This window comes from Oncorhynchus kisutch, linkage group LG11, assembly GCF_002021735.2.
Source record: "Oncorhynchus kisutch isolate 150728-3 linkage group LG11, Okis_V2, whole genome shotgun sequence".
Classification (NCBI taxonomy): Eukaryota; Metazoa; Chordata; class Actinopteri; order Salmoniformes; family Salmonidae; genus Oncorhynchus; species Oncorhynchus kisutch.
Window position 1 is genome coordinate 63366667 of NC_034184.2, and position 10966 is coordinate 63377632.

General features: G+C 40.8%; 1 protein-coding gene across 3 annotated transcripts; it reads left to right on the forward strand.

Annotated features, from left to right (window-relative positions):
* The first annotated feature begins 5113 nt into the window (after positions 1-5113).
* On the forward strand, positions 5114-8988 carry LOC109899434 (E3 ubiquitin-protein ligase TRIM47). 3 transcript variants are annotated; one of them, XM_020494674.2, is made up of 10 exons: positions 5114-5748; positions 5859-5954; positions 6414-6647; positions 6733-6892; positions 7145-7191; positions 7281-7520; positions 7647-7787; positions 8110-8343; positions 8500-8604; positions 8787-8988. In XM_020494674.2, exons 1-10 carry the CDS (start codon positions 5149-5151, stop codon positions 8796-8798), a joined length of 1869 nt encoding a protein of 622 aa, XP_020350263.2. In that variant the 5' UTR covers positions 5114-5148; the 3' UTR covers positions 8799-8988. The 3 variants fall into 3 exon arrangements, with proteins under 3 accessions (XP_020350263.2, XP_031691945.1, XP_020350264.2); XM_031836085.1 differs by having other exon boundaries at positions 5120-5748; positions 6414-6494; XM_020494675.2 differs by having other exon boundaries at positions 5145-5748; positions 8137-8343.
* The last annotated feature ends 1978 nt before the right edge of the window (positions 8989-10966 follow it).

Here is a 10966-nt window from a genome sequence, read left to right on the forward strand (position 1 = left end):
AGGGGGGATGCTTGCAAGCTGAAGACACCATCCCAACCGTGAAGCACGGAGGTGGCTGCATCATGTTGTGGGGGTGCTTTGCTGCAGGAGGGACTGGTGCACCACAATTATGTGGATATATTGAAGAAACATCTCAAGACATCAGTCAGGAAGTTGAAGCTTGGTCGCAAATGGGTCTTTCAAATGGACAATGACCCCAGGCATGCTTCCAAAGTTGTGGCAACATGGATTAAGGACAACAAAGTCAAGGTATTAGAGTGGCCATCACAAAGCCCTGTCCTCAATCCTATAGTAAATGTGTGGGCAGAACTGAAAAAGTGTATGTGAGCAAGGAGGCCTACAAACCTGACTTGTTGTGGGAAGCTTGTGAAAGGCTACCTGAAACGTTTGACCCAAGTTAAACAATTTAAAGGCAATGCTACCAAATACTAATTGAGTGTATGTAAACTTCTGACCCACTGGGAATGTGAAGAAAAAATCTAATCTGAAAGATATCTCTACTATTATTCTAACATTTCACATTCTTAAAATAAAGTGGTGATCCTAACTGACCTAAGACAGGGTATTTTTACTTAGAATAAATGTCAGAAATTGTGAAAAACTGAGTTTAAATGTATTTGGCTAAGCTGTATGTAAACTTCCGACTTCAACTGTATCTTATGAACTTCTTATTTTCTTTCTTAAGTAGCTTCTTAATTTTTTTCGTAAGTAATGTTTCGTGAATCCGGCCCCAGGACATGAACAGTTCAAGAACAGATTTACATACATTTAAATATGTCACACTCAACCTACATGTCAATACATACACACAAAATATCTAGATCAAATAGGTATAGGTGTTGTGCCGTGAGGTGTTGCTTTATCTGTTTTTTGAAACCAGGTTTGCTGTTCATTTTAGCAAATGAGATGGAAAGGAGTTCCATGCAATAATATCTCTATATAATAATACTGTATGCTTTCTTGAATTTGTTCTGGATTTGGGGACTATGAAAAGACCCCTGGTGGCATGTCTGGTAGTGTAAGTGTGTCCGAGCTGTGCGTAAGTTCAGCGATACACAAGTTGGCTCAATTATTTATTTACTAACTAATTAAACAATTACAGAATACACAAACACACAATATCATTATACAGTAAATAGTCCCTAGAAGTCTAACAAAGCAGGACAGTTTGGTTGTAACACAGTGGCGAATTCAGAGAGGGGAGGAAGGGAGACAAAGGAGTTACTCTATCGGACGTTGGGAAGCTACACTCACGAAATACAAAATCTGAGGCACTCTAATAACCGCTCATTTGGAAAAAGAGTATGCAATTTATGTATTTACGATTGAGCTGTCCTTGATCGTCCAAATCCTTTGGTCACGGAGATGTTGAGTGTACGACTCTGGTTTGGCCTTTAGTCTGCTTGGTCTATAGAGTGGTAGATTTCTCAACCATTTGTAACGTATTCAGCTGGCACTGCACATAACTGGTCTAATATGTTAATTCTTCAGCGCGTCCTTTTAAACACTTGGGGAAAAAGGGCGTTCCATTACATTTTGCATGATCTCTGTGCTCACGTGGGTGTGGTTACTGACTTGGTAAACTTGACATGAAAAACCATTTTCTCATTTAGAAGACTTAAATCACATTTCTATCTTTTAAAAGGTATTAAGATACTTAGTCATTCATTTTAAACAACATTCAGATGCATACCTCATAATTGAGAAGTGTAGACAGAGGTACAGTCTACATCTGGTTCTACCGTCTTTCATGATGTCACAACATCAAAAATGAATTCGACATGAGGTTTCTTCTAGTATCCACTGAACATTTCCACATTCTCAAAAATGTAAATATTGTTGATCGTCCAAATCCTTTGGTCACGGAGATGTTGAGTGTACGACTCTGGTTTGGCCTTTAGTCTGCTTGGTCTATAGAGTGGTAGATTTCTCAACCATTTGTAACGTATTCAGCTGGCACTGCACATAACTGGTCTAATATGTTAATTCTTCAGCGCGTCCTTTTAAACACTTGGGGAAAAAGGGCGTTCCATTACATTTTGCATGATCTCTGTGCTCACGTGGGTGTGGTTACTGACTTGGTAAACTTGACATGAAAAACCATTTTCTCATTTAGAAGACTTAAATCACATTTCTATCTTTTAAAAGGTATTAAGATACTTAGTCATTCATTTTAAACAACATTCAGATGCATACCTCATAATTGAGAAGTGTAGACAGAGGTACAGTCTACATCTGGTTCTACCGTCTTTCATGATGTCACAACATCAAAAATGAATTCGACATGAGGTTTCTTCTAGTATCCACTGAACATTTCCACATTCTCAAAAATGTAAATATTGTTGCCTAGCCGGCACCCCCGATCTCCATCTCGGGACTGGAAAGTCATGACAATTATCAGATTCAACCGAGGTCTCCCGAGTGGTGCAGCGGTCTATGGCACTGCATCTCTGTGCTAGAGGCATCACTACAGACACCCTGGTTCATATCCAGGCTGTATCACAAATAAAATAAATCTTAGGGAATGATTTGTACCAAATAAAATTATCTTAATTTTAGAGATGTGGCATGACATTGGTAAAAATATAAAAAAGTAGAGGGCCTTAGAGAACTGCCCTGGGTACACCACATGTTTGACATTTAGAGAAGCTTCCATTAAAGAAAACCCTCTGAGTTCTATTAGATAAATAGCTCTGTCACATAATTTCTCAATTTACAATGTCAGCTAGTCAGATGTGCAGCCAGACTTATTAGCCACTCCTTTTGCCCCATCTCTTTCAACCATACCGTTTTTCAATTCCTCATCGATCCGGGTATTTTTAACAGGTGCATGTTTATCAATAATTGGAAGAAGCTATTTCATAAATTCATTAAATGTAGCGCCTGGATGCTCCTTATTGATCACATCAGATCAACAAATATTTTTTACATCATCTACATAAGGGTCACAGCAACATACTTTATATGATCTCTTGTACACTATTTTAGGCCCAGCTGTTGGAACCTTGGTTCTCCTAGATATAGCCACTATATTGTGATCACTGCATCAGTATTTGTAAAAATGTGACCTATACATGTGGATGATCTTGTTCCTGTAGTGTTTGTAAACACCCTGGTAGGTTAATTAATAACCTGAACTAGATTACAGGCACTGGTTACAGTGAGAAGCTACCTCTTGAGTGGACAGCTTGATGAAAACCATTCAATATTCAGGTCCAAAAGAAAGTAGACCTCTCTGTTTACATTACGTACACCATCTAGCATTTCACACACATGATTTAGATACTGACTTTTAGCACTTGGTGGCCAAACACTGTTAACACTTGACATGGGTTAAGGCAGGGTTATTTGAACCAGCTGTGTACTGCTAGGGCAAAAACCAAAATGTGACCCAAGTGGGGCCCCAGGACCAAGTTTGGGAAACCCTAGGTTAAGGAAGGATCACACAGAAAATAACGTCCAGATCAGCAGGAAGTATCAGCCTATGAGCAAACGTTCCAAAAAATGAAGGTGGCAGTGAATCACCAACCTTGGCTTAATACCTGTTCAAACAACACAATCCAGGTGGCAGTATGTTCCCTTTCAGTTTGTTTAGCGAGTGTCAATCAACTAATGAAAATAGAAGACAAAGAAATGTACTACTTTAACATGGAGATAAGCCTCAATGGTGCTGCCCATGCTGTCACAGAAGCCATAATGGCAAAGATGTACCCTCTATCCAACTATGTTCTACATTTGCAGGTAAAGGCCGCTCTCCCACTGACTCATTGAAAAACTTTCATAAATGTGCCACCGTGGTTTTACTCAATACCCCATGTTGATCTTAGCCTGATTGAAGAAAGGAAACAGTGGTGTGAAGAAGATAATGTAGGAACAGTACTGGATCAATATATTAGTAATCAGTTGTGTTATTATTGTCTTGCAGTGTATACAGATGGTTCAAAGGATCCCACAGGAGCAGGTGTATTAATTCCTGACTTTAATTAATAGAAGAGACTAACATGATTTATCTGTCTATGCAACAGAAGTGGTTGTGATAATTGTTGGATTGCCATGGATAGAGGAGGTGCAACCAAGAAGAGTAGTAATATGTTGGGACTGCATCAATTTGATGTAGTTTAAGATCTATAAAGTCAGAACATGAGAATTTAGGATTATAAATAATGCTGCTGTTGTTGGGGTTATTGGAATTGGTATTGAAATCCAGTTCTGTTGGATTATGGCTCATACAGGAGTGTATGGAAATGATATAGTGGATATAATAGCAAAACGACCAGTGAAAAATAATATTGTGGATATACAGGTGCAGTTGGGTAGAGGGGAAATTAAAACATTGATTCTGAAAAATGGGTTAGATTGCTGGCATAGACAATGAGATGAAAGTAGAATGGGCAAACATTTTTATAGTACAAGGAAATCTGTACAGGATATAGTGTCATATAATGGAGATGAAAGGGAGGAATTGATGTTGTGTAGGTGAGATTAGGGTTTATCATGGTACCTGAATGTGGAATCATGGTACCTGAATGTGTAATGGCAATATGGTAGAGGAAACGGTTGAACATGTATTATTCTTTTTCGAAATGTATGACGTAGAAAGTTGTTTGAGATGTTGTTTGAAAGGGTCAGAGAGGTTAAATAAAGGTTAAATAAAAATATATATAAAGAGAGGTTGGACGGACATGGGGAGAGGCTGGTATTTTGTGTGGGGGTGATGGGAGTGATGAGGTTTGTTGGGTATTTTATTTTATTAGAAATGTAGGGTTAGTTAAGAGAATATAACGTTATAGTTACAAAGAGATCCCGAGTGACGCAGCGGTCTAAGACACTGCATCTCAGTGCTAGTGGCGTCACTACAGACCCTGGTTCGATTCCAGGCTGTATCACAACTGGCCATGATTGGGAGTCCCATAGGGCAGTGCACATTGGCCCAGTGTCGTCTGGGTTAGGGTTTCGCCGGGGAAGGCCGTCAATGTAAATAAGAAACTGACTTGCCTAGTTAAATAAAGGTTAAATAAATAAAAGATAGGTTGTGACTGAACTCACACTCTAGTACAGTAGGTGGCGGTGTATGCACCTGCCAGTTCGTTGTGAAGAAGAACTGTTTCAGAGAAGTGAAACTGAATGTGACTATTCTCAGTGTTTTTAATGACAGTGACCATGGCAGAGGCCTGTATTTCAGTGTCCCTGGGTGAGTTTCGTTGCTCAATCTGTCTGGATTTACTGAACGATCCGGTGACTATTCCATGTGGACACAGCTACTGTAAAGTTTGTATTAAGGGTCACTGGGATCAGGATGATCAAAAGCTTATCTACAGCTGCCCTCAATGCAGACAGACCTTTACCCCAAGGCCTGTCCTGAGCAGAAACAACATGCTAACTGAACTAGTGGGGAAACTGAAGAAAACAGGACAAGAAGTTTCCCCTTCTCTGCCGTATGCTGGACCTGGAGATGTGCCATGTGACATCTGTACTGGTAAACAACACAGAGCAGTGAAGTCCTGTTTGGTGTGTCTGGCCTCGTACTGCGAGACTCACATTCAGCTCCACTATGAGTCAACAGCGTTGAAGAAACATAGTCTGTGTAAAGCCTCCACGCAACTAAAGGAGAGGATCTGCCCTCACCATGGCAAACTGTTGGAGGTCTACTGCTGCACTGATCAACAATGCATTTGTTATCAGTGTGCTATAGATCAACACAGAGGTCATGAAACTGTTGTAGCTCCAGTTGAAATGGCAAAGAAACAGGTATGCCCAACTGCCAGAAAGCTTTTGTCTTTCAGTGTAATCTTGTTGTTGTTGTTGTTTTCGTCACAGCATTAACACTACCAAATAGGGTTTAATATGTATATTCACAGGAACAGGTGAGGAAGGTACAAAGGGAATGTCAGCAGAAAATTAAGAAGAGGGAAACTGTGATGCTGGACCTGCAAAACATGATGGGTTCTGTCAAGGTAAGTTTTGACCTGGAAAATATGGAAACATTAAAGGACAAAACACATTGCAAAGAGAAACATCTAAAATCAGAGGGTGGCTGCAGTGTGTCAGGATATCAACAGAAAATCATGTAATGAATTCTAATGTACTAGTCAAAGCTTTTAATGAACTGTTCGTCAGCACAGGCTGTTGTCGGTAAACATGTCAGGGGCATTTCTTGGCTCATTTCCGGGTGGCTCTCCTGTAGTTAGATTAGCAGAGAAATTAGTCACTCAACCTGTTTCTCACTGTGGGCAACAGGTTCATGGAGCTCAAGTAGAGCCATATTTTCAATGCTAAAATAAACCACAGAATGTTTTCAGGAATTATTCAAACTTACAACCAGGTAAGTTGTGAACCGCAACAATGTAGGTTGTAAACAAGTACATTACGTTGGCGGCTTCAATTACATTTCTACTTTCTGAATTCCCTATCAGTGCTCTGCACAGGAAGCTGTGGTGGACAGTGAGAGGACCTTCACTGAGCTGATCCGCTTCATTGAGAGAAGAAGCTCTGAGGTGAGAGAGATGATCAAAGCTAAGGAGAGGGATATAGTGAGCGAGACTGAAGGACTTCTAGATACACTGGAGAAGGACAATGTTGAACTGAGGAAGATTGATGCCAACATTATACTGCTGACACAGACAGAGGATCACATCCATTTCCTCCAGGTACTGCAGCATTAGTAACTCTCAGAACCATGTTAGAAATATATGTACCATCCTGCATCTCTCTTTTATTTCTGTTTGAATCTAGAGCTACAAGTCTCTATTCGCCCCCCTTGGATTTGAAGACATACCTAGGATTCCTGTTGGTCATGAAGTATATTTTCAGAAAGTTAAGATGTCCACCTCTACACTGAAAGAAAAACTAGAGGATGTCTGCTCAGAGGAACTGGGGAAGGTCTCTAAAACAGGTACTTATTTAATATGACTCAATGTGTCTCTTAATGGATAGTTCTGTGTAGAAGATAATTCCATTCTCTAGACAGCTGAGGATGTGTACAGTATATTCTATAGGTAGCAAAGCTCAGACAGTGAAAATGTACATTGTCTACAGTCTCCACTAGGACACTACCTGCGGCTCAACATTGATGTATTTAGTTTTCTGCTCTCTGTCTCTCTCTACTTATATATCTATCTCTCTCTAATCTTTGGATCTGGTCTAGATATAACTGGCAATCTTGGCAGTGAGGATTCAGTAGAACAGAACCTGGTAAGTGCCTACTGTAGTTGTGTTGTAGTACCTTCTAAAAGGAATATTGCCAATGCTATTTTGCCATGTCACCCATATCTCTCCTAAAGGGCTTGAAGGAAACCATGCAAGCTGAAGATCCACAGATGCAGAAGCTGTTTGTCCCTATGGGTCACATCCTGGACAGGCTGACTCCTAAGAACGTCAGGGAGTTGATGGTGGTAGTGACTGAGCTCACCATTGACACAGAAGACAAGCTGAAGGGCATCATTGACCTCATATATGAGAGGGCAATTGCACACCCTGCCTGCTCTGCGGTCTACGCCAACTTGTGCCACTGTCTAATGAGGGTAAGTCTGCAACTGTGTTTGTGCCCGTCTCCCATTGTCTTAGCTCTTGTTTGCCAAATGTGAGGACCACTTAAAACATTGATTCACAGGCATTTTGACTTTTGTAACATCCTTTTTACTCTTCAGCTCAAAGTGCCAACGTCATGTAATCCGGGAGTGATTTTGAATTTCCGTAAATTACTGCTGAATCGATGCCAGTCAGAGTTTTATAATAATATATCTGAGCTCTTTGGAGGAAAGCAGAAGGAGCTGGACACCACCACCAAGGTACAATAACATATTTTAGGGAGTAGCTTAAACTGACATCTTGTGACCTTGGAAAGAGGTCTGGATCTCTTGGTTTAACAACTAAGGGGTTCGATTGACAGTTGCTAGTTCCTAGCCCTGGTTGTGATTTCCCCCTGAATTCACGACAATATGTGTGTCATTAAAGCAAATGTTCCTTGGTTACTCCATAGACAGCACACACTGAACACATATTTGACATACAGTATATGACATTGGAACTTGCTCCTTACATTGCAGTGGAAATAAATTGTGTTATTCCCAATTAAATTCCCATAAAGTGCTTAAAAAAACTCTGATGCAGCTTGTGAAGCTTGTCCAAACCTTCCAGGGGGAGGAGGAGGAGGCCAAGGCCATGTGGTGCAGACGGTCTCTAGGCAACATCAGATTCATTTGCGAGTTGTTCCAGTTGAAGATACTTACAGAAGCCATTATGCACGATTGCATTGTAAAGCTTGCAAAGGACGGCGACGATAACTCTCTGGAGTGTCTGTGCATAATGCTCCCCACCATCGGCAAGGGCTCAGAGAAGGCCAGGGTACAGCACTGTATTGATTTATTGATGTGATCTGTTATATTTCTATGAGTACAGTACAGTGCATTTTAATTCCAAATGATTGGATAGATCAATCCAATAGATTCAGATCTACAAATCCGTCAACTACATTCACTTGGCCTGTCTATACTTCCACAGCCCAGAATGGATCAGTACTACAACGCGATTGTGAAGATTGTGAAGAATAGGACAACCTCCCCCAGAATCCGCTATATGCTGCAGGATGTGCTGGACCTCCGAAAGGTATGACCAGTAATCCCTCAACCTCGTTTAACGTCTACATTTTAAAAAATTGTTTGCAAGCCATAGTACAGTTTGTATGCATCAATTGTAGGAATTGCAGTCCTTCAATACTGATTATTGTATTGCGTGATGACAAGAGTGATGTAATGTTTCTCTCTGTATGTATGTTTTCTGGTCTCTAGCTTCATATGTAGTAGGGGAGAACATGTGCACAGGACAAGATGGAAACACACACACACACACACACATTAATATGTTATAAGAGTGAATACATGTATTGGATATAATTATTTGTGAAATTAAATATGATAATGTAAGACTATTTGCTGTTGATATATACAATTAAACTGAAATAAACATGTATTCCCTACAATATGTATATTACCCGAAAGTGTCTGTAGTTCTATATCAGAGTTCTGTGTAACCTGGTTTACCAAGATATCAGCAGAAATAATGATTTGCATGAAACAGACATTAATATATGTCTTCATTTGACCAGGTAAATTGGCTAAGAGAAACCAGTCTATTTTACAGCAATAACACGGGGGAAGAGTTCTAGGGGAGAGGAGAGGGGTTATAATCTACAAATTATAATTATAAAAATGCAATTTTTATTATACTGTATGTGATGGAAGGATCAACTTCCTGATAATGTACAGTCGTGGCCAAAAGTTTTGAGAATGACACAAATATTAATTTTCACAAAGTTTGCTGCGTCAGTGTCTTTAGATATTTTTGTCAGATGTTACTATGGAATACTGCCGGGGCGGCAGGGTAGCCTAGTGGTTAGTGCGTTGGACTAGTAACCGGAAGGTTGTACAAGGTACAAATCTGTCGTTCTGCCCCTGAACAGGCAGTTAACCCACTGTTCCCAGGCCGTCATTGAAAATAAGAATGTGTTCTTAACTGACTTGCCTGGTTAAATAAAGGTAAAATAAAAAAATTAAAAAAATAAGTGTCAAAGGCTTTTATTTACGATTACATGAAGTTGATGCAAATAGTCAATATTTGCAGTGTTGACCCTTCTTTTTCAAGACCTCTGCAATCCGCCCTGGCATGCTGTCAATTAACTTCTGGGCCACATGGACTGATGGCAGCCCATTCTTGCATAATCAGTGCTTGGAGTTTGTCAGAATTTGTGGGTTTTTGTTTGTCCACCCGCCTATTGAGGATTGTCCACAAGTTCTCAATGGGATTAAGGTCTGGGGAGTTTCCTGGCCATGGACCCAAAATATCGATGTTTTGCTTTTGCCTTATGGCAAGGTGCTCCATCATGCTGGAAAAGGCATTGTTTGTCAACAAACTGTTCCTGGATGGTTGGGAGAAGTTGCTCTCGGAGGATGTGTTAGTACCATTCTTTATTCATGGCTGTGTTCTTAGGCAAAATTGTGAGTGAACCCACTCCCTTGGCTAAGAAGCAACCCCACACATGAATGGTCTCAGGATGCTTTACTGTTGGCATGACATAGGACTGATGGTAGCACTCACCTTGTCTTCTCCAGACAAGCTTTTTTCCGGATGCCCCAAACAATCGGAAAGGGGATTCATCAGAGAAAATGACTTTACCCCAGTCCTCAGCAGTCCAATCCCTGTACCTTTTGCAGTCTGTCCCTGATGTTTTTCCTGGAGAGAAGTGGCTTCTTTGCTGCCCTTCTTGACACCAGGCCATCCTCCAAAAGTCTTCACCTCACTGTGCGTGCACTCACACCTGCCTGCTGCCATTCCTGAGCAAGCTCTGTACTGGTTGTTCCCCGATCCCGCAATGAATCAACTTTTAAAAATAAATTTTACCTTTATTTAACTAGGCAAGTCAGTTAAGAACGAATTCTTATTTTCAATGACAGCCTGGGTTAACTGCCTGTTCAGGAGCAGAACGATAGATTTGTACCTTGTCAGCTCGGGGGTTTGAACTTGCAACCTTCCGGTTACTAGTCCAATGCTCTAACCACTAAGCTACCCTGCCGCCCCAGGAGGTGGTCCTGGCGCTTGCTGGACTTTCTTGGGCATCCTGAAGCCTTCTTCATAACAATTGAACCACTCTCCTTGAAATTCTTGATGATCCGAAAAAATGGTTGATTTAGGTGCAATCTTACTGGCAGCAATATCCTTGCCCGTGAAGCCCTTTTTGTGCAAAGCAATGATGACGGCACGCGTTTCCTTGCAGGTAACCATGTTTGACAGAGGAAGAACAATGATTCCAAGCACCACCCTCCTTTTGAAGCTTCAAGTCTGTTATTCGAACTCAATCAACATGACAGAGTGATCTCCAGCCTTGTCCTCGTCAACACTCACACCTGTGTTAACGAGAGAATCACTGACATGATGTCAGCTGGTCCTTTTGTGGTAGGGCTGAAATGCAGTG

What these genes read in the sequence shown, in the direction of transcription:
- LOC109899434 (XM_020494674.2), top strand. Translation starts at nt 5,149, where the DNA reads ATGACAGTGACCATGGCAGAGGCCTGTATTTCAGTGTCCCTGGGTGAG. An exon ending in TTGAAATGGCAAAGAAACAG is followed by an intron (nt 5,749 to 5,858) that starts GTATGCCCAACT and finishes GTATATTCACAG; the next exon opens with GAACAGGTGAGGAAGGTACA. An exon ending in ATTCAGTAGAACAGAACCTG is followed by an intron (nt 7,192 to 7,280) that starts GTAAGTGCCTAC and finishes TCTCTCCTAAAG; the next exon opens with GGCTTGAAGGAAACCATGCA.